Source organism: Girardinichthys multiradiatus, chromosome 22 (assembly GCF_021462225.1).
Source record: "Girardinichthys multiradiatus isolate DD_20200921_A chromosome 22, DD_fGirMul_XY1, whole genome shotgun sequence".
In the NCBI taxonomy this organism is placed as follows: domain Eukaryota; kingdom Metazoa; phylum Chordata; class Actinopteri; order Cyprinodontiformes; family Goodeidae; genus Girardinichthys; species Girardinichthys multiradiatus.
Genome location: NC_061814.1, coordinates 11,814,613 through 11,842,179, shown reverse-complemented (window position 1 = coordinate 11,842,179; position 27,567 = coordinate 11,814,613). Strand labels below are relative to the sequence as shown.

Here is a 27,567-nt window from a genome sequence, read left to right as displayed (position 1 = left end):
GACCACTTAAAGAAATGAAAGGACTGTTGTCTTTAGTTGGGAAGTGATTGGCGAATCAGATATTATAAAAAAAAAGATGGATGGATGGATAAAATTCTTTATTGAGGGGAAATGTGGGTGTGTCAGCAACAAAGCAAAAGGCAGTGAAAGCATTTAGGTTTATACATTACTTAAACCATAGAAGAAGCTACCACACTAAAGGCTAAAAGAAACAGGAAAACAATCAGGCTGTATAGTAAAGGAGAACAAAACCCAGAATAAATGATATTTATTTTTAAACAAACTGTGTGGTCAACAACAAAGCGTACTCGGATGAATTAAATTAGAGGTGCTGCCTAATGACATTTTTGACCGCATCAATGTAAACACTCATTGAAAAAATGATAAACTGTACAATATAATATAAAACGTAAAACAAATAAAACGTAATCTCCTTTATTTAGTGAAGCAGCAGTGAATGTAACTGTCATGTCTGCACCCAATTAAGGCTGGAAATCTAGAAATATTTGAATAAATAATGCTTTATATTAAGATAAAAAAAATTTGATAAATGCTAAATTATCGCTTTCATTGATACCTGCAATTCTGTGAAATTCTTCTTTTATTAGTCTTGTGTGTTTATGACTGGGAAACACCACAAAACTGTACAGCGGGGATGCTCACAGTTTTCCAGATTGCCAAGCTACTTATAAATGTCCGTCCGATGGTGGGAAGAGGGCAGCTCCTGTCTAAAAGCTCGATTTTAAAATAAAATGTAACTAAATGTACCTGATAATAACGTAAAACAGAACTAAACTAAAATCTCTGTCGGGGATCAAACCCTGGTGTCCTGCGTGAGAGTCAGTGACGTGAACCACTCTGCTAAAGAGGACAATCTAATTTTAATAAATGTTTGTGATCAACATCATGGGCAGTGGAAGTGCAATATTACCATTCCTCACACTATGATAGTAGCCTTTAAAGGATTTTCTGCATCACATAAATACAAAAAGCTGTCACTGGAATAAAAACGAAATGCAGCCGTTAATTTATTGATATTAATTTTTGACTGTGGCAAAAAACGGATACGCTCGCAGATAAATGTATCCAGAAAATGATAAGACATCTAATTGTGGTCTGATCACCCTCTCCTGGCGGAGATTTCTGCGGAGTAGTTGCGCTCCAACGTCTCCAGGCTCCTCCAGAAAAGATCATGCCATTTCTGACACATTCTTTGTGCCAGTTCTCAGCGAAAACGTAGGACAGACTCAGGGTTAGTTCAATAAACCCCGCTTTCTGGTGGTCCAGGTGGTGGACCAACTGTCCCACCAGCTGTTAAAGATCTTTTACTTGAATCCAACTTTCTCTGCTTGACTCGGGGTTTCCATGATAATCCAATAAAACATGCAAAATCTCTTATTTTGTGATGCCTTCAGATTTTTATTCTTACATGTATGATTTAGGGCAAAATTCAAGAAAGTGTTGGCTTTAAAATTTGTCAAAATAAAGAACAAGATGTCAAAGCAAGATAGAAAGTTCAGTTTCGCATAAAGAGTTTATAGTTGTTTTTCGGTAGACCTTCTCCAAAAACCTGACATTATAGAGAAACAAAGTTAAAATATATGCATGTCTGTTTAGTTCTTGCTTGAATAACCAACATCTGGTTGGAACGTCTACTCAGAGCTAAATAAACATGCAACTAACTGAAGTTGTTTACTTTTCTACTTTGATTTACCTGTTTTGCTAGCTCACCTCACAGGCTGTTGCTGGTTTGAGTCCTGGCCCATTGATGTTTACTGACAAACCCCAACCCCACCACCACAACCCTATTTCCTGTCAACTCATTTTTTTAAAAATGTGAAAACATAAGGGCCAAATAAATAAATAAAAATAGAGGGGTTTGCCTTTTGCCTCATTTGGCTTTTTACCCTACAATGGTGTATTTTGGAACAAGCCTGAGATACTGTATTTACAGATAGGTAGGCCTTTCTATGAGTAATCATTAGCCTAATTCCCCAGTGAGATATTCTTTCTGACTCAAACTAAGATGGCTCTGACTGCTGTTTACTGTGGGTAACATACACACTACTACTGACAAGTAATCCACATATTGCACTTCTAAAATGAATTATCCCTTTTAAACATTAAATTCTTGGTTGATAAGTTCATATAACCTAGACAGTATCTTCATTTCTGAGAGGTTTAAGTTACCCTTGATCATTGTGGGATTGCAGCCTGTTAAAGTTAAGTTGTTTTGTTATCCTTTTAAAAACACCAGTTAAGGAGAGGCCTCTGTACTTGGAAAGCCCATTTATTTGGTTACCTCTTGTTATAAAGTTAGCCTCCACCGTCCTTTTCACAATTGTTTCACAGAGAAACACTTTTAGATGTAAAATCAGTATGTGGTCATTCCATTAAAAAAGTAATTTTTAGATAAAACAACCATTTTGAGACCAGATACAATTTAATGTTGGAGTTTGGTGAATACTTATGTTTTGATATACCTTCAACACTATCATATATGTATTTCAGTCTGGTCTGGATATGTTTTAATAGATGCTGGTAATAGATCTGATCAAGAGCAGCCCTTTTCTTCTCTAAAAACAGTCTCCTCCCTCTGTAGCGCCTAACAGCTAAACCAGGCATTATCACATTACTGCCAGGCCCTTTTTTTCAAGGCGTGCATGTGTGTGTGTGAGCGTGCGTCTATGATTGTGTGTGTGTGTAAATGCAATCGTTCCCGCCGAGCGTCTGTTTCCAGAAGCAAGGTCCTGATAAGGCACCACCTTCATCACCAGCACCACTCCATTCTGCACAGTCTGTGCACCAATGTCAATGTACATGCACATTCATGCATGTAACCTGCAACCTACACAGATGTGAGCACAGACACACACTTCCTCCCACCCTCCAATGACAAACACACACACATGCACAAACACATACACATTGCCCTGGTCCAGTGGGCTAAGCTGGGAAAGGGAGAGTAGGGGGGCTTTGAGGGGGGGCTAAACTAATCCGGCCCACAGAAAGTGGTTTTTGATTATTGCTGACCAGCAAACGGCAGCAGAAAAAAAAAAATTGAAGAGCAAGGAGATGGGTAGGGATGGAGGGGGCATACGGGTGGTAGAGATAGAGTGTGTTATTAACCCAGTGATTTTTAGATTTTTTTTTCTTCTTTTTCATTTCTAATCTGTCAGTGATCTCCTGTTCAGCTGTTTGGGGAAACTCTTTGTTCCCTTTATCATCACATGTACTTCCATCATTCACAGGCATATTTTGTGTCCAAAGAAAATTCTGCCCCCTCAGGGAGCAAGGAGGGCTGACATGGACCACTGAATCTCAAATCTTCTCTACTCATACAACACAGCACACCAATTCCTACATGTTCTTAGGCTTTTAAACCATTTTCTGTGCTGATACATTAATTTGTAAAGAGATATTTCCATATTCTTCCTCCTGACAACATCACTCCTAGGTGAGGTTTTAATATTAAAGGTAACATTTGTTCTTCCATCCATTTTCTCTATATGCTTTTTGTAATTTCCGTCATTTACCAATGTATTTTATTCACCTTTCCTTATTCTTCTTTTCAAATAGAACCTCCTCTTTCCTGATTATAAGTCTTCATTCTTCCTAGAGATGCAACAAGAAATATGACCATTGATTTTCCACTTGATTGGCCCTGACTATTGATTAGCTAGTCGTAAACACAAGAAATCCGATCATTTTTGATCAGTGAGCACACCATGCAAAGTACTACCAGAATTGCTCTGAAAAAAACACTCTTCCGTACGGACACTCTTACCAAGAGAAGACTCAAAATTAGCTATGTTCAATTAAGTAAGAGGAAGCACCCGAAATAAAAAATAAAAAATATGCTCTTTAACTGGAAACTGTATTTTCTGCAACATATTGAAACATTCATTCAAGTTTTGAGAGAGCAAGACTTTTCACAAATAACAGGAAGGCTAGGCAAAGCACAGCAAAGTTGCTTTTATCTTTTGAACTTCCAGCCTTTCTTTGTCATGGAACATTTGTAAATATGTTTTAAACATCTCAGATTTAAGGTAAGGATTTTAATTTTTCAGGTACCAAACAGAGAGAGGTTCCTGTTTTAGTAATGCTAGTTGGGCTAATAGTGCTGATTTCTAATATAAAAGCTGAAGCTAGTAGGGCTGCTCATTATCTATCATCGCAATAATGCCAGATGTAATTTCTGTAGCGCAAAGAACAGCTTGGGCATCAATAAATATGAACCCATTATTGAAGTGGTATTCAAACTCTCTATGCTAGTAAATACATTCATTGTTGCCTGTTGTTTTTTGTGGCACTAGTGGCCTTTATTTTTCCAAGTTTTTCGACTGTAAGCTGACAGGAAAGGGGTGGAGAGAGGGTGAAGACAGGCAGCAAAGGTCGTCTGGGCTGGGAGTCAAACCCGTGGCTGGCTGCGTCCAGGACTGAATCTTCTGAATGTCGTCCCATTGCTTGTTGTTTTATGTAATACAGAATAATTTAGCTTGATCATTACGACGTGAACCTGCAGCTGTTGTTTCATTGTCAAAACGTTTTTAATACAGCCGTGTTGTTGAGATGGAAGTGTTGACCTTTATTTTTTACCAGTAGTTGGATATATTACTCACTATCTAGGGTCTATGAAACCAAAGCCAAAAGAAATAAATAAGGTTTAGTTGAGTATTTCATTTATGGCAAATCACATTTGCCTTGTAAAATTTTAACATTATTATCCTATATTGCATTTTATCGCAGTTTGTCTTTCTTTGAAAATATTAAAACCCTCTTTTACAGCAACAGCCCTGTCACCAAAAAAAAAGCTTAGGAGGCTTGAAATATTTTTATTGCTCTTCTTTCACTTATATTTTAGCTCTCAAAGAGAAATTGGAATCGGCTAAAATTGGTTTTGACAAGTCAAAGCATTCCGAAAACCAGAGACTGTCCACTCACCTCCAATTCTTCCCTCTTAATACTTGTTCACTTTCATCCTACCTCTGTCTGCCACTTTCTAGCTACTGTTCTACAACATGATGGTTGAGGTAATTTGTGTGTTTGTGTATTTCACCTATTGACTCTGCTTTATTGTGATTGTGAGTGTGACTGGAGATAGATGTGTATGAAAGGTTTGTATGAATGGGGGCTGCCTGTGTGTGTGTTAAAACGGAATGAGCTGTTTTTGGGTTGAAAGATCGAGTCAACATGTAAGATCTGTAATTTCACCAGCTGTACAATCACCTGATGATGTGTGTGCATCTATAAAAGCATTTTGCTTTCACACGCCTTTGCTTTTACTTGTATTTGCACTTATATTTGTGCACATATATGCGCAAACTTACATATGTGTGTCTTTGTGATTCTGTGCTTCAGCCTCCCCTTAAGCGCCACGAGAGCTCATTACTGTGCGTCTCTTTGTTGTGGCCCGTAGAGCGTGGCGGACCTTCCTAAAAAATATGCACATTGCTAAAACAACAAGCCCACACAGACATTAATAATGGAAGATGAAACACAACCTTAGACATCAACAAAAACAGAATGGGGGAAGGACAAGAGATGCATCTGGGGCTGTAGTTGTGGAGGTGTCAGAGCCCCGAGGTGATAAAACAACAGACCAGGAACGTGAATCCAAATGGATTAATCACTAATGACTTCCCCTCAAGATTTGTTTTAATTCTGCAGGCTTCTTGACCAGTCTCGGTGCAGTGAGTGAGCTTTTTGAGTCTGTGTGTTTCTGTGTTTCTGTTTTTAGGTGATATGTGTGGAGGTGGGCGGTCCGGGTCGAAGACTTCACAGACGTGTAGCTCTCAGCCATCTCCAGGACGTGGCGCTCTGCTGGTGGAAGCTGGACGAGCTTAGTGAGGAGCTGTGGCCGTGGACTCCCACAAACACACACAAAAACAATCTCTTCTTGATAAGCTGCTCACCTACTGAAGGACTCAAGGTGCACGCACACACACACACACACACACACACACACACACACAAACATACTGTATGCACTCTATATTTTTAAGCATACAACCAGACAAGGCTGGCATGTAATCTGGTAATAAAATACAGGTAATAGCCCTTATTTGGTGCTCAGATATGGTATGTGTCGTTGTAAACAGAGAAATTATCAATAGCATACCTGTGTTAACTGTACAGTATTGTTGTGTACTGCATTATCAGTAAAACTGGTGATTTTTTCAGGTTAGGATTAGGGTTCGATTCAGGGTAATCCCTAAATATACCTAAATTATGCTGCATAAGGCCCTCTGCTGGCCTTAGGACCTTAGGAGAGCTGTTGACAAGTTGTACAGTCAGACTGTTGAGTATTTTGTTTTAATGGCGCTGGAAGATATGATTGTTATGCATTTAACACTGTAGTATTAAATACAAATTGATCACCACATTTTGAAAGGTTTCCCCACATAAACTGCATTTCTCACACATCATGTGCATTTTGATCACTGCTACAGAATCAGTGTGGCTACGACTCAAATGATCCAATGACAACATCACTTAATTTGACACTACGCTATGCAGGTGCTGCACTCACCTTGGATGTGGGATGGTTGAAACTGAAGCCAAAGTTTTGCCATTGCTTACTATGTGATGAATTCAGCTAACAATTATCTGTAATAATTACGTGGGCACTCATCGAGCACAGACATTTCATGTAGTCAGTTCATCCTGTATATATGAATAAATAAATATTTAAATAAATAAATGAAACGGAACAGTCATGACATGGAAAAGTAACGGACCCGGTCATTTTTCTGCAGAACACTGGGAATTCCAGCTCATTTTTCTCAGTATACACACACTAAACTGAGCACACGATTTTAAACTGTCACAGGCCTTGATGTTCCACTAAATCTCCTTGATTTTCTATTTCTGACACCAATGTAAAAAGTGTGTTTTCAAAACGGAAGGAAGCAGCTTGAGGAAAACCTACAGAGTTTTCTTTTAAAGCTGTTTTTATTTTATGCTGCTGTATATGAGCTTTGAAAATACTCATGCACTCTATACTTGTATATAAACTAGTATGTAATGGCCTTTATTTCCATCCTGCTGCTGAACACACATTAACTTGAGCGTGTTATAACTGATCCAGAAAAAAAAGTGATGGATGAACTTAAAGGAGTTTCATCAACAGAGCACACTGCCATCATACATGCATGTATATTGTCTCCGGTTGAACTGCAAGTCAGTTTGACATGTTACTTACATGTTGCTGCACCCACTTGTTCCTCTTAAACCACTGAATCCTTCAACTTAAAACATTCTGTTTCTTTACTGCTTGTTAACAGCCTGATCCGTGATTGTCATGTGTGAATTTTATTTGAAAAACAAAGTGATCCTTTTTAACATATGTTGTAACATAGTGCATTTCTTCACAGTTCAAGACCTTGGTGTTGATTAGGCTTCCCATTGTTGAAATAGTGTTGTTATCAGATTAGGTTACTTTTATGCAGTTTTATCTTAAACCTAACTGTGGAAGATACGAGAAAGAAATAGAAACTGTTTCACAGCTGAAAGCATGGGGATACTTTTGTTCAGCAGGCCAACAACACTGAACACTGACTTGACAATAGATGCTTACAAAGTATTGACTCAGACAGACTAAATACCATACTTTTGAAAGATTTGTTTGTAAAAACTAAAAAAAAAAAAACCTTCACAATTATACACTGCTGTGTGTTGGTCTATCACACAAAATCCTAAGGAAATACGTTTAGGTTTTGGGGTTTTGGTTTTGCAAAGCACTGAAGTTGCATAATTCTTTAGAGATCCATAAAATCTACGTGACATGGCTATTCCCCTTCTAACCTGTTCACCAGAGACAGACGGCAGAACGTTTTTCTTGGAAAAAGTTTTATCAGTGGTGCATTTTGCAGGAATTAAAAAAACTATGGAAGTCACACGGTTTAAAAGTGGCACACATTGGGGGAAACATTACCAAGGTACAGTATGTTGTAATCATTTTTACAGTATTTACCTATTTAACATTTTGTGTTCGATAATTGATCATTTCATGAACACTGGGGTGTTCCTTTTGCTAATTTAGGTTCCTCTGAGGATTGTCTCAGAAGACATACAACAGTTATTTTTAAGTTATTCTAATTTAAATGTTTCTTGGAAATGTTAACACCAAACATAGGCAAAAAAGTGAAGCAACCAGCCTGAAAAAAGCTTAAAATTGCAGAGTCCATGACGAAAGTTTTTAAATCCAAAGGTTTTTGATGCTTTTGTTGTTGTTCAAAGCATTCAACTCTGTAGCATTATTCAAAACTCCAGTTACATACATTTCCAGCTGACTCTGAGGCATATAGACTCTGCACCGCAAAGAAAATTAAAGCTGCTGATTTGAGCTGAGACTTGTGTTTTCATGGACGGGATTGGGAATGGTGTGTTAGTCACCTCAAGGGTGTCACCTCTGTTGCACCTCCATGCATCACCATGTGAAATAAAAAGAGAGGTAATCTGTGGTGCAAGATGAAGGAGAACGCCTACATGTTCTCTGGTTTACACACACACACACACATTCGCGGCCTGTGGCAAAACTATACCCATGATGAAGGATCAGTTCGGGATTGGCCTCACGCCGAAATCAGATGAAGGATCCCGCGTTACCAAACCAAGCTTAGCTCCACTGCTCCTCAGTAAGCATATGCAAAACATTCACCACAGCAATGAGAGGAAAGGGAATCTGCAAAAGGGAGGAAAGTTGAGCATTAGCAACTGGAGGCGGGAAAATAAAAATTCATGGACGAGAGAATAAGGGAGGTGTAGGAGGGGAAGGGGGCACATGAATATGGAAAAATCGTAGCAGATGTTTGCTGCTTCTTGTTTTTTTGGAAGGCGCTCTACATTTATCACCCTCCTTCACCAAGTTTAAGTCCTCTCTGTCTTCCTCCGACATCCCCCACCATCCTCCTCCTCCTTCCCTCCTTCCTCGTCGCCTCGAGAACATTAAAGTCTCTTCGTGGGGCTGCGGCATCGGGCTCTAATGAAAGCGTTTGTTGTCATTTTTCAGATGCGCGGTGTGAAATTAAGCGAGCAGTTTATGTAAGAGCCGTAGCGGGAATCAAACGCCGGGCACACATCGGGCGACGCCAGCTACTTCAATCACTTCAAGCTCATATATATGTTCCTTTTGTTCAGTTCGCTATCTGCAGCACTAAGCCAATTTTCTAGCCAGTCTCTCAGCATTTAAAAAAAGTCTGATTTTTTTTTTTTTTTTTTTTTCGTATGTGGTCTTAATTCGTAAACCTCCCTCCCCACAAACTCCCCATGCTGATAAGTGGAGCCAAAAGCTCACAGGAAGGAGAGGTGGGGGGGTGGAAGGAGAGCAAAACATACAGTTTAATGAAGGCAGTTAGCATTTTTAATTATTCTCTTTTCATGACTCCCTCACTCTCCAAACAAATATGTTTGCACAAAACATTTCCAGAAATTGAATAATTTAAGGTTTTTTTAAAATATATTTATATAATTTTATTCTATATCTTCAGCTTTTCTCTGGTTGTTTTGATGGTTGTAAGTTTTTTTTTCCCTTTTTTAAACCGTACAGCATCCTGTAATCTGTCACCAAACACTTTGTGTTATTCCTTTATCTGTATTTGTGTCATGTTTGCTGTATTAAATTATTCTTGCCATAAGGTTAAAAAAGTGAACAGAAAGCACATAACAACGTAACTATTTATTAGATGTATTTTTAGAACTCTATGAATAGTCAGATGGAAAAACCGCAATTCCCATGTTTGTTGGTATCTGCCGAAGACATTTAAACCCAGTCCATTATGTGTGTAAATATAGCGGGGTTGGGATGTGATCAGATGTACGTTCAGGGTGCTGTTTTGATCTGAGGTGTAGTTTGCGCTTTAATGAGAACATTAGACATGGGCAGAAAATTCCAGCTTTGTAATTCCATCTGGGGGGTGCTATTTCTAGTGGTCATTGGGCAGGAGGCACACCCTAGATAGGTGGCCGGTCCATGCCACAAACAACCATACATGCACACACTCATCCCAAATGGCAATTTAGAGTAACCTACTAACATTACAGCCAGGTATTCCGGGGAGGAGGCCGGAGTACCTGGGGAGACCACACCCATGCACGGGGAGAACATGCAAACTCCATGCAAAAAGACCCCAGGCTGGGATTTAAACCCAGGTCCTTCTTGCTACAAGGCGACAACAGTGCTAAAATCTGCAGCCCAGCTGTGGAATTGTGAGTACCAATGTTCTCCAAACATTGATGTGACGTTTGTGCTTCTCCTGGAAAAGGAAAAAAAAAAAACACCAACCTATTTTTGCAAAGCATTAACCCTCCAATATAGATTTTAGCCTATTTTGATTTCTCTTTAAGACCTATAATGTAAGAGGATGTAAGAATAGCCTTTTTTTTGTACCTTCAGTGAATGATCTTTACTTAAACTAGGAACAAAGGCATGTCACGTTGTGTTATTGAGAGAGCAGTGGCTATAAGCAGGGCTTTGATATTTAAAACTAACACAATTATTGTGGAGGTGACATTTTAAGCTATCTTTAGCATCTTAGATTGGCGATCAGCATGATTACCGTGACTCTCATGAATAAAACAGCAGGTTCCGTGTGTTTATTCTGGAACAGTGGTCGCAGAGCCAGACAATATCCTCAAGTCTAAAGTCCTCGAAATCACAACTTTTTAAAATTGTTTTATATAAAAAATGCAAAAATAAGTGTGACATTTTCCTTCTCAACAATAAACTGAACATGTAATATTTTAAAAAAAGTTTTTGTTTTTTGTGAAGACCGCTCGATTTCTGTTGGAGTTTATGGGAACAGATTGTTTTACTGTCATTTGGAGGCTTCTAGCAAATAAAGTGTCACTCTAACTTGAAAACAGAAAATTATCTGCTTTGATACAGGAATTATACCTGTCAAGTTAAAATGCCATGCACTGTGTTAGGTTTCACAAGATTTATCTCTGAAATTTGATCCATGAGAGTCTATTTTGGAATAAATGAATTGTTATTTTGGATAAAGTCTAGTATAAATCTGCTAAGTCTGATTTCAGCCAACATTTTACTGTTAAACTATGTGCAAGAACAGAAAAACAAGGGTTTGCCTTATTTCAATCCTGTTAATAAAATATGTATTTTGAAGCTAAAAGGATTTGCTTCCAAATAATCAAAGTAAACAAACAAAGTAAAAATTGCAGTTCAGCAATTTTTTTGGAAAATAATTTGGGTCAAGTTTAAAATTGAGAGTGCAGAAATAAGTCGGAATATACTACAGTTTTGGATCTCATTCTGCTCCTGATTTTTGTAGGTAGCAGCTGCTAGAGAGAAGGTGTGGGGAATATTTTATTTCTGTTGTTCCAATGCATTTTCTCACATCAGTACCCCATCTCTGACCCTCTTTTACATGCCTAAAACTTCCTAGTCCCACCCAGCGCCCCCTCTTCTTTCCTCTCAGCAACCCCTCATCCCTCTGGTCTCCTCCAAGTCCCTCCGTCTCTCTCCGTGCGTCTCTCCCTGTCTTTCTCTGCTCCGTGAGCTGGAAAATTGGCTTCAAAAGGCCACTGCTGTGAACAAGGGCCAGCCACACAGTTGGGCCCGTCCGCTTTATCTTTCACGCCACGGAGGGGGAGAAAGGGTGCCGGCAAGAGGGAGGGAGAAAGAATAGAGAAGAATAGTTTTGACCAGTCACTGAAACCAATAACCAGGAGAAAGCTACTTACTAGAGGTCTCTCTGCCTCTCTGTCTCCTTCTCCTCTCGTCTCTGCTCTCTTTGCATCTCCTCTCGCTCTGCCTACAGTTCATTTATTTCTTTCTCTTGTTCTTTGCCTTCTAATTCTTTTCTATTTCCTCTTTCTTATCATCTTTTGTATACATTTCCCTTTGTCTTCAATATATTTTGTCCTTTTCTGTCCTTAATCCTCCTCCTTCTATATTATGCTCCCAGAATTATTGTACATTTTCATATTCAACTAGAAACCCAGGAGAGTTCACAGGCTAGATGAGCTTTATCTGTATGTTTCCTTGCAATTTAGTATGGAAATTGTAATAAAGAATACAAGTAAAAAGTTTGAATGTTATAGAATTGATTTTTGTTACCATAGTGCCAAAGAGTACCTTGCTAAAAGGGTCTTTCTTTATGCACTTTTTAATTTTGTCACATTACACCTCAGACCTCTTTGCATTTTATTCAGATGTTGTTTGATGGCAAAGTAGCGGAAAATTATAAATTGGAAGGGAAATTAGCTACAATGTTTTGGTAAAATTTCTAGACCTTCCTCTTCCATAGTGGGTCATGGGGGAGCTGGTGCCTATCCACATCAGTCTACGGGCAAGAGGTGGGGTACACCCTGGACAGGTCGCCAGTCCATCACAGGGCATGAAAAGATGTGAAAAGGTGCAGGAGATGTGTATAATTATGCACACTCTGTATATCATCTTATATCTGTGGCCTAAAAATCATTCAGACATGGCTCTTTGCAGACTAAGAGGTTTACATCAAACAAGCAGATGCATCGTCGTTTTGTGCATTTTAAGAATTTATGGCTCACAGTGTATCTCTGAAGGATTTAAACTCAGTAACTCTTGAGTCTTCTCTGAGAGTCTTCTCTTAGAAGCTGTGAAATCTTCAGGGATGTTTTGCTTGCCTTGTTCTTCTGAAAAAGTAAAAAACAAAAAGAAAGAAACAGGGGCAACATGACTCAGTCAAAATGCCTCTTTAAGGTCCAAATAAAGGCAGGGATCATTTCCAAATCACTTCAAGAACTGGAAAAGCACAGGAATGTAACATCTTTGATGCTAAATTCAAAAATATCTCAAAATTGGCTCTGCTTTCGGTGGACTTCAGGAGGACTGACAAGTCGCTGCTAATGAGGTGGATTAATACACCCTACAACCTCAGCCAGTACAATTTTGGAGCTTAAGAATGGGACAAAATGCTTGGAGGATACGATGTAGCTCAGTCAGGGGTTAGTGGGACTCAAGTTGGTCATGTGATACCTGTGACAGCTTTCTGATGAACGGACTCAACCTTGTGTTCTTGCGTGCTTGTTTATTTAATGCAAATGTCACTTTGTTACCTAAAGCAATGTAGCTCTCCGTGGGATAAATCACCTTTTACCTGAATCGAGCCCCTCTTGCCTGATGCCTCAAATAAACACACACATTGACACACAGCATTCACTCCCTGCGGAGCAGCAGGAGCTTGCTCTGAGGGATTATAGAGAAGAGGAAAAAAGGCTTTTGGGAGGACAGTCATCTGTTTCTTTCCTGCTGTAGACCATGGGCAGGCAGGGTAAAAAAAAGATTTCCTCCCCATAAGTCCCTTTTTGGCAATGCCTGCCAAAAAACTGGGCCGAGCAGCTTTGCAAAAGGAAAGGAAGGCAGGGAGGCAGCCGATCCCTCTTTCTGTCTACATGGCGAAAAGAAATGGGCTCATTTAGCCAAAGCTGCCACGGTCAATGCAAGGCTCTGATAGAGGGTTTGGTAAGGTGAAATCCCTTATAAAAAGCCCTGTTAGTGACTGTTGGACGGCTTTTTATCGCAGGCTGTTGTCTACTCCTCCGGTTTCTGGTTCAAGGTGGGTGTTTTATCAAAAACTGTGACATGGACTGCCTTCTTAAATGTCAGTTTCCTTAGCAGGGTCTTTGTGCCTACTACCTGGTTTTAGTCCAGGAACAAATAATCTTCTTTCTGGATTTTTACCTTTGGCCAAAGACTCTTAAGGTTTCCTCGTATATCGTGTGAAGCAGGTTTTATTTCCATGTCATTTTCTAATAGTGAGCTCTTGGCTCCTCACACAGGTAAACAGTGGTGGTTGTTTATCACCGTGTGCCAAGCCGTGGCATGCTCAGGGAGAAGATGTTGTTGACCTTGAGTTAAAATAGAACTCTTATCATTAGCTGTCTTGATTGACAGCAGGGTGTTTATGAGCAGAATGGAAGACCTCGTTTCCTTCATCTCTTGGGGTTTAGAGCTGCTGCCAAGAGGTGACTTTTTTCTTTGCCTAACATCCTCTTGCTTTCTCTTTTCATTTTCCTCTTCATTCAGAAACTGTTGATTCAATAACAGAATTGCTTCATTTCAAAGACACTGCAGTATAGTGAAAGTAGAATAAGGCCTGTTTGTGTTGATTTTCTTATGATGCTATATACAAACTTGCACTTCAAAAGTTCAGTTTTGGGGAAAAAAATTGTTACAAACAGAAAAACAGAGCCATGGCTGAATTTTACAGTTCACACCAGATATTTACATACACTGTGTAAAACGAGACAATCGATTCTTCACACTGTCTGACATTAAATCTGACTAAAGTTTTTCTGTTGTAAGTCATTTAGGATAACCACGAATATTTGTATTTGCTGAATGCCAGAATAATAATGGATGTATTTTAAGGCAACACCTCAAATAAGCAGCTATCTTGTGTGACATCAGAGGTAAAACAACATAGATGAGCAGAAATATTGGATAGAGAACTGTGGACCATAAGAGTGGTTCATCCTTGGGTACAATTTTGAGATGACTGTAGGTGCCACATTAAACAGTTATACATGCAAGTATAAACATTATGGGAATGTGATGTCATCATGCTGTTCAGGAATAAGACACTATGGGCTATGTGTCCCAGAGGTGAATGTGATTTAACTCTGCATTTTTAGGTAACATGGATTCACAACAAATGAGCCACCTCAAGGTGTTTTTCAAGACAAATGGATTCTGTTTATATACAGATATATAGAGAAAATACAGTCCAGTCATATTGACAGATTTAAAATCTTTGTATTTCAGACTGTCTAGAAATGAGCCTTTAAAGTATCACGGCCTACGTGTAGAAGCCCTTGACATCAAAAAATCACAGAAGACATTTTCAGATGGTGCATATATTTAATTATCCTTTTCAGAGCATCCAGCATAATCCTTGCATCTCCAGAACACTTTACAGCCGTGTGAAAACTACAAAATAAACATAAATGGATGCTCATAGTGTTTGATAACAAAGGTTCTACACATGGATGCCTTAACATGATGATACACATAGCTTTACATTGTCATATGATGCAAAATAAAGGCAAATAAACCAGATAATGTGTGCCACAGTTCTAAATCATTAAACCAAACACTTTTATATAGAATAACATGCAAAGTTCCTCTCAAGTAAAATTAAGAACAATATAAATCTATTACATAACACACCTCCCTTAGCTTGCCAACGGTGCAAAATTGCAAACATGTAAACTATAGGTCTCTCACAGGTGGAATGCAGCCAGCTGGAGTCAGCATGAGAGCGAATATACCACACGCATGCATTGGGGTGGCCAATGTAATTCCAGGGGGGAAATAACGTTGACAGCGCCACTGAAGATACTCTGACTGCAGCAATACTTCCTCCTAAAGGGTTTATCAAAAGGAAAGTTTTAAGTGGAAGGGTGTCACCAACAGAAACTGGGAGCTGGTTCCACAGGAGAGGAGCCTGTGCACTAAATGACTTGCCATTCTACTTTTAGAAAGTCTAGGAACTAGGGATGAGGGATATAGCATTAAATGTTTATCACAATTTTGTTTGGTAACCATTGCGATATATTCAAGCAACATTGCAGAGGTAAAATAAGAAAGTCCCACAAACCTGTTAAATTTGGCATTTAAATAACATGTCCCCTCAAGCATTTCTAAGAGAATAACGTGATCAACTGTATCAAATGCAGCACTGACATCAAACAGGACAAGTACCAACACAAGGAGGCAATGAGAATATCATTAGTCACTTTCTTCATTGCTATGATGATGTCTGAAGCCCAACTGAAACTCTTTAAACAGATCTTTGCCGTGTAAATGCTCACACACTTGATTAACAACTATTTTCTCAAGAATTTTAGATAAGAAATGACAATTTGACATAGCTTTGTATTATTAAGTCATCTTGATTTAGAGAAAGTTTTGTCAAGTAAAGCTTTAATTATGGAAACCTTCATAGCCTGCAGTACACATTTGTTTTTCATATCTAAAATGAGAGCAGGAATCGGAAGGAATGAAATGGTTCTTCCAAATAGCAATACACACTTCCATTTTCATTACAAAGTGGAGTAAGGACAGCAAGTCAATGTTTTGGACATGACAAAGCTGAGATTTTAGCCCAATAGAACATTTGTGGACAGATATGAAAGGTTTGTGTGAGCAATGTGTCCAACAAAACCCAACTCTGTTACACCAGTTTTGTCCGAGAAGTTTCTGATAACCCAATTGTTGCTTCCTAAAAACAGGTTTATGAAGAACTATCTTTCATCATATTCATAGTATGGAAGTGTAATTTTCTCTGTCTTCCTCTGCTTTTTTCTCCTTCTCTGTTAAATACTCAGAAATCATTCTGGCTGGTTTTACCTCTCATCATTTTACCACTACACATTGGGTAAAAAGGTTTTTACAAATGGGAAATGTCTTTGAAAGTAAGAAACACAGAACTCGGAGGTGGAATGAGACTTTCCTGTGGTATTATGCATTATCTAAATCAAGTTCTGACTCTTTTGTTTGTATTTTCTTTTACCACAGGTCCTTTGCTCTATTCGAACGACTGGCAACCCCCTGGACTGCTGCTTCAGCCAGCTTCAGCCCTACCAGATGCTGACGGTGGAGTTACCTGCAGGACCTCAGGGATTCAGAGAGGGCTCCTCCGCTGATACCTGTGTGTATGAATGTGCACGAGGGCGCCTGCACCGCATATCCATCACCACCATCCCACTGCCATCGCCTCCTCTCTCCTGCTCTCGTCACCCATCTGAGACCACTCTCCTTCTAGGCTTAATTGACTCATCCTTAGTCCTCTACGACCAGAAACGGGCCGTCTCAGTCTTGGCCTCCTGCCCTGTACCACCCTCATACATGGCCTGGCACCCGGCAGGGGCTGTTGCTGTTATGGTGGGGGGACAGGAAGAAGTGATGTGCTTTGATGTGGGCTTGGCACCTTTAAACATGGCGCTGGTAGCAGAAGAGGCAGCTCCAGCAGCCACATTGAGACTAACTCAGCACCTGAACTCCTCTGGAGGCCTGGCTAGACTTCAGTGGGGAGTTGGTTTGGATGGTGGCCCGGAGGGGACAGATACTCTGACTCTATTCTTTAATGGAGGACCACTAGCTGCCTTGAAATTCAGACTAGGTAAGTAAACAAAAGATTGAAAAAATGATCTTATCCTTGTTTATTTAGCTAAACATGCTTTATCACTGGGTCAAACACATCATGCAACCAGATCCTGGCTTCTTGGCTAAATATTGTAAATCCTCTTTGCTTGAAGCAGCAAAGGCTCATCTTAATAAAAAACCTCAGTTAGCATCAGCCATTCAGGGTCAAACAGAATGCTTCAATAATGCTACAATGAGCTGCACTCAGCTCCTCTTGTATAAAAGTACTGCCTCTGTAAGTTCAAAGCACATTTATGTTTTGATGCCACTCATGCATGCCTACATGTTTTATTGTTGTATTTTTTTCTCAAGGACTGCCTAAACTACTCTGCCTTGCAAAGAGAGTGAACCTTTTCACATTTTGTCACATAACAGCCACAAACCTCTGGTATTGGGATTTTATGCGGTGGTTTAACTCAAAGTATTTCTTACTAGTGAAGGAAGTAATGCACGGTTTTCATTTTCACACATACTATAATATAAAATCCCAATAAAATACATTAAGGTTTGAGGTTGGGATGTTATGAAGTTTAAGATGTATAAATATCTTTGCAAGGCCCTCTGATTTAAAAATATTTAATTACATAATCAGTGTGCATAATAACAGATAGTTGGTTGCACTAGAAAGTCTTTAAAGGGGTTTGAGTGAAAGTGGCTAAATAAAAATGCACACCATACTTATTTTTTATTTTGAAAAGCTTCTTAATATAACTTAGCATTTTCCTTCCACTTCATGGTTGCGCTACTAAGTGTTGGTTTGTCACATAAAATCCCAATGAAATACATTGAAGTTTGTTATTGTAACATGACTATATTTGAAAAGTGTGAGTACTTTTGCAAAGCACTTACATACCTCTGGAGCAGTAACATTTCCCGCTGTGCATTTACAGTACATAGATCATTCATAGTTACCTCTGTTTAAACCAGGAGCCCCCTTCTGTTTGAGTTCTCCTCCTCTGTTTTGGATCTGAACCCATCTGTGTAAATAAGGCTACCGAGCAGGTCGCCCTGTTACTTCCTCACTGCAGAGGGAAGTTAATTTGTTGGGAAGGTTAGCAGGAGTCACGTTCTCAGAGGTCATTCAATAATCGCCCCAGGGCACAAGCTCCCACGCCCCCAGGTGTATTCTGGGATGCATTTTTCCGATAAATCGTTTACAGTGGCTGCACAGTCCCTCGGGGACCCTAGATAAAGTTTGCCAATCAAAGTTTTTTGCGAGGCATCCACCTGTCCCTTTAACACACCAGTAGTGATTCTCATACACACACTTCAGGCATCTTTAATTGTAACTTTGGAAAGAAGATGTCACAGTGGCACGGAGCTCTGCTAGAGTTTGAAAGGCAGGCGTGTTGGAGTGGGGGTGGAAGGTAGAAAATGTGTGTGTGTATTTGTGTGTGTGCACAGGGAAAAGGGGGGGGGGGTGTCTTCCAACAATAGCTTACACTCCTCTGATCGTCTGCCAAGGTTCCTGATGAAGAAAGTCACTGCACCTCTTTTCTCTATGATAATTCCACCAACATACGCACGCACATGTGTGTGTATACTTCTATTTCTGTGCTTCTTTGCACACACACTCACACACTCTCCAACTCATTTGTTTGTAGCTTGTGCTCCTTCTCTGTATTGACTTGTTTCATGCAGCCTGCTACATGACAGAAGGAGCGAGTCGGAAGGCGGCGTGGAAGAAAGACTTGGCCGTGCTCCAAGTTCTCCCTTTTTTCCCTCTGGAGGCAGGCCTCCCTGGTGCCATCCCCACACCCACCCCCCAGCCTGCACCGCGTTATCTCATCTGGGCACACATTGGCCGCTACTGGGCCTGCACCGGTACACGGTGTAGAGAAGCAGACCAGGAAATGTGCTGCATCCCAGAAAAATAGTCATTTTCTTCTAAGGATTGGAACGTAGTAAACGTTTCAAATGTGTAAAGGACATAATGATGTCACTGGGTTTTTACAAAGTGTGAAAAAAATTTGAGAAATCCCATGGTTACATGAAAAAAATAATAATTTCACTGCAAAGCACCTCTAATAATCTAAAAGTAACTGTCACATAGTATATTCCAAATTTGACATCATGCAACATGCAGCATATCAGCTTTCATTATAACTGGTCTTTATGCCTTCACGCTTTCATTAGATCGATGGATTCCCTTCCCAAAATACTCACAACTAATTTTGAAGATAGTTTTTGAAATGATAAATCAAAACAGGGGAATTTTGCTAACAGAATGCAAAGAAAGGAACCACAACTACAACAATTATGTAATTTCAAAATTTAAATATCTTTTTTCTATTGTGAAGCTGTAATCAAAAAGTTTTAGTCTACATTTTAGTCTTAGTGTTAACTAGTCTCCAATGGCATCACCAGATGGGGACAAAGGGGGGTGCAATTGCTTACCCTCTGACCCCAGCATCTCACCAAACAGATTGATCAGCTGTTAGATTTAAATATTTCTAACTGTGTATTCATTTTAATGTTTATTGTTCAATTGTACATAGTTTTCTAGGCTTTATGGTCCTCAGACAGAACCCAACAGAGATGTAGAGATGGGTTAAGCTCTCTAAATACCACGTTAATGAACTATACATGGCTGCCAGTTAAATAAATAGGGAGTGGACATAAAAGGTTTTCATTCATACTGGACCAAATCCTACCTGTTCTGGCTTCCTATAAGGAGTTTAACTGTGTTGGTCACATATATTCAGAGGCAGTAGAAAATATTAAACTTAGCAAAATAGGGGTTGCTGCGAAATTAAACCATCGTTATTTGATAAATTATAAGAAAAATTAAAGATCTAAGAATCCATTGAACACCAGCATCCTTACAGTATCATCCTTACAGTATCGTACAGCATCCATACTTTTAAAAAAGTCTTCCTTGTTTATAAATATGCTGTGCTCTTCACTCAAACTGTTTCTGCAGTCAGATTGAATGCTTCTCCCCCAGATATCTGCTGTTCCTGTGTGATTCCTGCCCCTAATGCTCAAACATCCTCTGCTCACAGGTAAAACCTGCACTCTCACCTCCGTTGTCTCAAAGATCTCTCTGGACTGAACTCTATGAGCACAACTGGCACACCCCGGAGTTGACAGTGTTGTCAAAGTCACACTCTCCTCATACTGGCTCAAGCTGTTACTGGGCAGAATTGCCACTTTATTCCAAGAGAGAGCAAAGATAATCTGTGAGCAGAGAAATCACACCTGAGAACGCGGGCCTCATCCCCACAGACGTTGAGGCGCGAAGTGTCAGATTCAAATAGAAGCAGACAATTTGTAGAAGAAAAGAAGCAGATTTTTTGTGTGTTTGAGGTCAATTTTGAGTAAGTGCAGTAAAATATCGGTGAAGAAAAATAAATCCTGCTTTTAAATTGGAAAAATCTGCTCTCATCCTTTGGAAAAGCTAATAAATTTGTCAAAGAAAGCATAGGGTACAGTTGTTTCAGGGAAATCTTTATACCAGCACTGCTTTAGCTATGCTCAAGATGCTTCTTTTAATTGTAAAATCCTCTATCCTTCTCAGTGTTGTTAAGACCTACTGCCATGGCACTGGAACAATGCTGCTTATTATTGCAAGCCCAGAGCACATGTAGACAGTTTTTTCTCATGGAAGAAGAAAAAGAGGACTGTAGCTTGGGCCTAAAAGTGAAGAAAACTGTAGGTGTTCATAGCATAATAGAGCTGCCACTGAGCAAATTATAACATTACTCAGTAATTAATTCTTGATAAAACTAGGACACAAAGTCTCCTGCAATAACACGTCTTAAAGCCACAAAGATCCATTCTTTCTGCTCCAAGTTTAGTTAGAGCAGCAGTCAACACCCAACTCAAGCCCTCTTGCACACAGTCACACACAAACAGCACCCACAAACACAAACAAGCTGATGTATTAGCCACATTAGCCTTCTCTTTAGGGGATTTAGAGGTTTGCTAATTGCCAGCTTGTCATTTTAATTGCCCTTACCACCACCCCCATCTGACTCAACCTCACAACTTGTACAGCTACTTTAACAAGATATCTAACAACCTGCTGCAACGACAATAAACCAAGCCAACATTTTTCTCCCAAAACTTGACCTTCTTTTTTGTAAATATTTTATCGCTATCAGAAAGCATTGTTAGACTAATAAATGATACTGTGCTACAAATCCTAAGGTATTTTTCTCTATATCTATACCTTCTAAGGAGGCAGACATTGAGGTAATCCTTTAAAGTTGTCCTAATCAACAATTCTTCTGGCTTTCTGCTTAGCCTCTTTGGTAGTTTTCAGAGGAAAGGTCTAATTTCTTTTGATTAATCTTTTTAATTAAAGGAACATCGTTTGGCAAACAGAAAATAGTATTTTAGCACCAAAAAGATCTTTTTTTTTTTCATCTGTTTAGTTGAAAACTTGGAATCCAGGTGATCATCAGCTGAGGACGATGCATCTCTGAAGTCGTATGTAGAATCTTGGACTGATTTGTTTCTTTTTCATAAAGCCATGATGTTCAGAGAAGGATGCCACTTACAACCATTTTTCACATTTTTCATACTTCAGAAATGTTGTAAATTAGTTTTCAGCATCACAAAGAAGAAACAGTGCTTGAGATATTGGGATGTGTCGGGTAAATTCCATAAATGACAGCTCTCACTACAGCACAAATGGCTTATTCCATACATTTTTTGAAAATCATGTTGACGCTAACATAACAGTAACAACATAAACCAAGATTTCCTATTCACAAATGCACTGAGCACCTATCCCTGCCACACCCAAAAGTTAAGCAAATGGCTTAGTTGGCTGTTTAAAAATTTAAATGTAAAACCAACGATACAGAACCACATGTTGTTTAAAGTGGAGGTTGTAGATTTTGGAGGGGGTTCTGTCATTTCAGTGATGTTGTGAGACTTAGACTCTAGAAAATGTTTAATAAATACATGAAAACTTGTATATGAGTTGTTATTAGCTGCAGACCAGACACAGCTCACAGACCAAATGAGTTAGTCAGATAATCAGTCCTCCGAAACATATTTAATAGGTAATATAAAGTGGTGAATCAAGTCACTAGGGGGTTTTAAATGCACAACTTACACAAAATAAAGCTTGAACAGGCTTAGAGTTATGGCTGCTGGCTGGTGGGTGGGGTTTTAACTGTAGGTGGGCTCCCCAATTAAATTCTACTTAAGGCCCTGTACAATCCTGGGTTGCCTCTGTTAAAAACCTTTACAGTAAATCAGAATAAGCTTCATTGGCCAAGAGAACAACATGATAAACAAGATAAAAAGAACAATATGTATATATATGTGTAGTTACACCCAATATTTTTTACCCTCAGGGGTACCTGAGGGGTAAAAAATTAAAATTAATCATTTTGTGACCAGGAAGTCTTATTCCTAACAAGGACAATCTCATGTCTCAAGAAACGGTGGTTCTTAAGACCCTGAGGTTATCCAATAAAATAAAGTGAGATAAAGAGAATACACACATTTTCTAAAAAGCCAAACTATTACACATCAACTACATTAATCTAAATTACAATACATTTAACATTAAAGACAAAAATCTGAACTATTAATGCAGGACTTTGGCAGAAATTAATAGATAGCTGTTGTATGGATGGTAATGGTTTGAAACTTGACGTTTCCATGTTTTATAATCAGATTTCTTGCGTTCTGTTGTCTACCTAGATGTGGAATGAATTTTTTATTGAAGGTTCAAAATGCAGCAAACGTTTCAACATTGAATCTGTTCAGTTGATTATTGACATTCTGGCTCATTCATCTACAATGTCGTCTTTTTAATTACTCTAGCATTTCTTTTTAAAGTTTAGCTGAACTCTGGCTTCATGTGGCAGGAGCTCTAACTGGAGGCCAGCTGGGTCACGTGGAACTGTTGCAGCAGAGGCTTCGTTGCAGTCAGGTCAGAGAGGCACTGGGCATCTTGGACGCCATGGACTGGAGCACCATGGGGGACGAGAGCTACCAAGGCCTGAGTTCTGTAATCAACCACCTACTGAGGCTGCCGCTCAATGCAGACAGAGAAGGTGCGGCTGTGGGTCACATGACTAGTTTTAGGTTCTCATGCCTATTAGAAAATGACTTTGTCAGCCAGTTAAAAGATTTTCCACTGAGAATTTGCCAGTCGTGTGGATTATAAACATGTACACCGCCTGTTGAAATGCTACCTTTTGTGAAGTAAAAATCAATTTGGGGGGGGTGTTAAAAAAGCTACAATAACCTGACTGCATCTGTAGGCACATCCATGAAGTAATATTTTGTGAATGTTTAATGTCAACATTTAGTCTTCTTGAGTTTACACTTGTAATCAGCAATATTAATTCTGATTAACCTAAAATAAGTTCAGCATCCCTAGAGGAATTTTCAGGACATTTGCATCCATTACGCAAAAGCCACAGTTTCAACTTAAGGGGTTCATAAAGATTTGAAAGATTTATATATATATATGTATATACATATATATATATATATATATATATATATATATATATATATATATATATATAAATGTGTGTGTGTGTGTGTATGGAAGCATTTATATATGTATGTATCCATAAAAACAAACCTTGCATAAACTCAAATTGATTCTGAATTGCATTTTTAAAGGTTTAGGGTATGTTTCTACTCTGTGTGCAGCTCAGCTGGAAGCTGCCCTGCGGGTGTTTTACGCCCCGGCTGCCCCGCTGTCTGACACAGTGATACTGGAGTACAGGGAGCCAGTCAGCAAGTATGCCCGCCGCCTTTTTCACCACCTCCTCAGGTAACGCCACCTTCTCCATGCTGCTGCTGGTCTTAATTTGATGCACTGAGGGAGAAATCTGCTTTGTACATCCCCACCGGGGGTTCCAGGTCAGCTTCTATTGGGCACTCCTGGAAATAAAAAAGACGGGTTTATTTCTTCAGTATGCTACGGTCCAGTGATGTGAAATGTAAAAACCCATATAGAGGCTATTTTTAACTACACTACATTGTTGAGTTTATCAGTGAGGAGGGGAAAATAACAAGTGTCCATAAATGTCTTTTAAAAATGACAACCATTGAAGAAACAAATTTAACACTCACCATTTTCCTCTCTCTCGTTCTATTTTAAAATTTCTAAAAAGGACGCAGCCTTTGAATTTCATCAGTCACACACACACTGATTCAGCTTTGAGTCATTCATGAGGCAAAGCATCACACATAGACCTGTTTAACTGTTGTTTCATTTTCCCTTCTACCATTAGAGCCTTTTGAAATGCCTGTTTGACTGAAATAGACCCTGTTGTTCCCACACACCGCTGCTCACAGCTCTCCATCAAGCAATTACCTCCTTTTTCCTCCTCTGTACCAGAGCTGGAGTGTTGTTTGGCATCCCTCATCCTCCTCTCTTATCACCTACCTGCATTCTTTTTCTCTCCATCAACATCAAATAAAGAAAGCCTCCCCCCGCACCTCCCCTCTCTGCTTGTTTATTTGTTTCATGTTGGATGTAGACGGGGAAAGTTGGGGTGTTTTGTACTGGCTGAAGCAGGTCTCTCTCTCTCTTGGCTTTAATCTGGATAATGACAAAGTACTCACTGTTTACTTTTTAGTTATTGGCAGTGTAGTGCACAGAGATTTATGTGCATATCAGCGGTTTTAGGTATTTGTCTGTGTTAAAGAAAAAATAAAAGCTAGAAGGAAAATGTACTTCAGACTGATCAGTCTATACATGGATAGATTTTAGTCAGGGTTTTATTTTTCCAGCTGTTATTGTCTCCCTTTTCTTGCAGGCATCAGCGTTTTGAGAAGGCTTTCCTCCTTGCTGTAGACCTGGAAGCTCAGGATTTATTCATGGTGAGTTGAAAGAAATTTAGATTTCAGGTAGTGGTTTGAAAGCAAATTGGTACTAAAACCCATTAAATACATTTTACTATACATCAATTTTATACCAATTAGCGTTTGTCCTCTTAGGGCTACTGTAGCAAGATAATAGCCCGGCAAAGCTGTATGTAAGTTTGTAAGATGCAAGTTTTCATCTCATAAACAATATTAACCTGAATATGTAGCATCCATCCATCCATCCATCCATCCATCCATCCATCCATCCACCCATCCATCCATCCATCCATCCATCCATCCATCCATCCATCCATCCATCCATCCATCCATTCATCCATCCATCCATCCTTATCCATCCTTGCAGGTTTGTGGGGTGGCTGGTGCCTTTCTTGACAATAAAGCATAGCAAAAACTGATTTAAAAAAATGCAACTTAAACTTGATACATTTTATCCTTTTCATGCCTCAATAAATAAAGGGTCTTTCTTTACACACAGTACAGAAAATAAATAAACTACATTCCCACAAAACACTTAAGATCAAAACATTCCAATTTTTATTATTTTAATTTCATGTTTTACACAGTAAATAAATACAATATTTAATGTAAAGGTATCTAATCATACGGTTAATGTATGAAATATTAACAGTTCACAAAAAAATAACTTATCTTTTAACTTCAAGAGCATTTATGTTTGAGAATGAAAAATGACAAAATGTCAGCTTCTAAATTCACATACTTGTTAAAAGAATGTGGAAGATAGTCACAGGAAAAACAAACTGTGAGTCCATCTGAAAAAAGATGTGTCAGACTCTCCACGTCAGGCTTCAAAATGCATTTTACCTGCCAGGCAGAAGATTGGTGAAAGAATAGTCCCTGAAACAAACATCTGGATTAGTCTGCAGTAAAGCCGGAATAAAACTGAACAAAACCAAACTGCTAAACTTTGGTGATGCCACTGGGTTGCAGACTCGAACCAGTTATTACAAACTAAATATCAGATTTCACTGGAGGGTCTAAGGAGATTTCCTGCCATGAGATCTGATATTAAAGGGGACATATTATGTCAAATCCACTTTTTTTAGGCTTAAAATACATTTTGTTGTGTACTTGGAGTTCGTAGGAGAGCAGAGAAGTTGACTCTTGTCTCTCCAGGTGTTGCAAAGATATCTTCATATTCTGTTTGGGTCATATTTTTCAGTCCGTTCAGTTTTGTCTGTAGACCTGCAGGACTGGATTGTGTCGAGGCACACATCTGGGGAAGGATATAAAAAAATGTGGAAGCGTTGAACACCAACAAAAACACTGTGGTCTACGGTGTTTGGAAAAGCAAGAAGTTTGGAACCACTTGGACCCTCCCTAGGTCTGGCCACCTGACCAAACTGAGTAATCGGGGAAGACGGGCCTCGGTCAGAGAGATGACTAAGAAGACAGTAGTCACTAAGGTGGAGCTCCTGCGTTCACTTTTTGAGATTAGAGAGCTATGCAGAAGGTCAGTCATTGTTAATGCACTCCACCAATCATCCCTTTATGGAGTGGCCAAATGATCATGGTAGCAAGCCTGATTTATGAAGAAAAATATGAAGAGGTTGTCAGACCATCTGGTCCAATGAAATCAAACTGAAACTTTGTGGCCTGAACTCCAAGCATCATGTCTGGAGAAACACAGGTACTGCTCCTCACCTGGCTAACTCCATACCTGCTGTGTAGCTTGGTGGTGGCAGCATTATACTCTAATGATGACATCAGCCAAATGTGAAAGCTGTACGTTCATCCACCTGGGTTGAGCTTGATGAAGCTAGCAGAGAAGAAAGGTTTGTTGTTATTTTTAATAGGCTGTAAAATCACAAAATGTGGAAAAAGTGTGAATATTTTCTGGAAACATTGGAAATTAAACTGGTCGTGCTGTTGTGTTTGCATCATAAGGGATTGTATGTTCTTTTATTATTTTTTATAGTAACACAACATTATAGTAACACAAAATTTAATTCCTTATAGGACCTTAAATGGGTATCTTATATAAACAATACTGCATTACACCTTAGTTAGCAAAGAGCAAGCCAACAGTTCAGACGCTGTGGGAAGAAAGCTACAGTCCCATCCTGTTAGACTACTTTCATTTTTAAAAGTGTAGATATTTATGCTCTATAACATAAAACCTTAGAATTTAAAGGACCTTTTAAAAAGATTAGCATATTTTGTAATTGACATTAAACAGATTAGACCTAACTGATTAATATTTGGCCTCCAGAGGATTAGATATCGGCTCACTCACCAGCACCTTTTATAAAAGCTTCCTGCTGGCCCCTTAGTGCCATACACCCTATTTTAGTTGTTCATTCACTGTTAAACCCTTCTTACTTGCATTTGCACATGACTTGTAACCCACAAAGTAAGTGTGTGTGTGTGTCTGTGTGTTGCATGTCAGAGAGCAGGTGTGATCTCAGTGTGGGCCCCTGTCTTTTCACAACTTCCATGGCCTCGGCTCGGCCTTTTCCCTCTCCGCTCATCTGCCTCTAACTTGATCTTTCTTCCAAATGTTTCTGTAGGTGTATTTTCCTCTTTTTCAACCTTTTTGCTCCATGCTTCACCAGCACAAACACAAAAACACTCACTCATGGTCC

At 39.2% G+C, this 27,567-nt stretch overlaps 1 protein-coding gene across 7 annotated transcripts in view; it reads left to right on the top strand.

Annotated features, from left to right (window-relative positions):
* The window catches only part of LOC124859089 (WD repeat containing planar cell polarity effector), a 119,336-nt gene that overhangs the window by 70,965 nt on the left and 20,804 nt on the right, over positions 1-27,567 (top strand). For 6 of the 7 annotated variants that reach the window (XM_047351591.1, XM_047351593.1, XM_047351595.1 and 3 more), the window contains 5 exons: positions 5,741-5,932; positions 16,523-17,126; positions 22,981-23,169; positions 23,780-23,903; positions 24,895-24,958. In XM_047351591.1, the coding sequence (XP_047207547.1) occupies positions 5,741-5,932; positions 16,523-17,126; positions 22,981-23,169; positions 23,780-23,903; positions 24,895-24,958 (1,173 nt within the window). The remainder of the gene's footprint in view (positions 1-5,740; positions 5,933-16,522; positions 17,127-22,980; positions 23,170-23,779; positions 23,904-24,894; positions 24,959-27,567) is intronic. The other variant, XM_047351594.1, reaches the window with a different exon arrangement.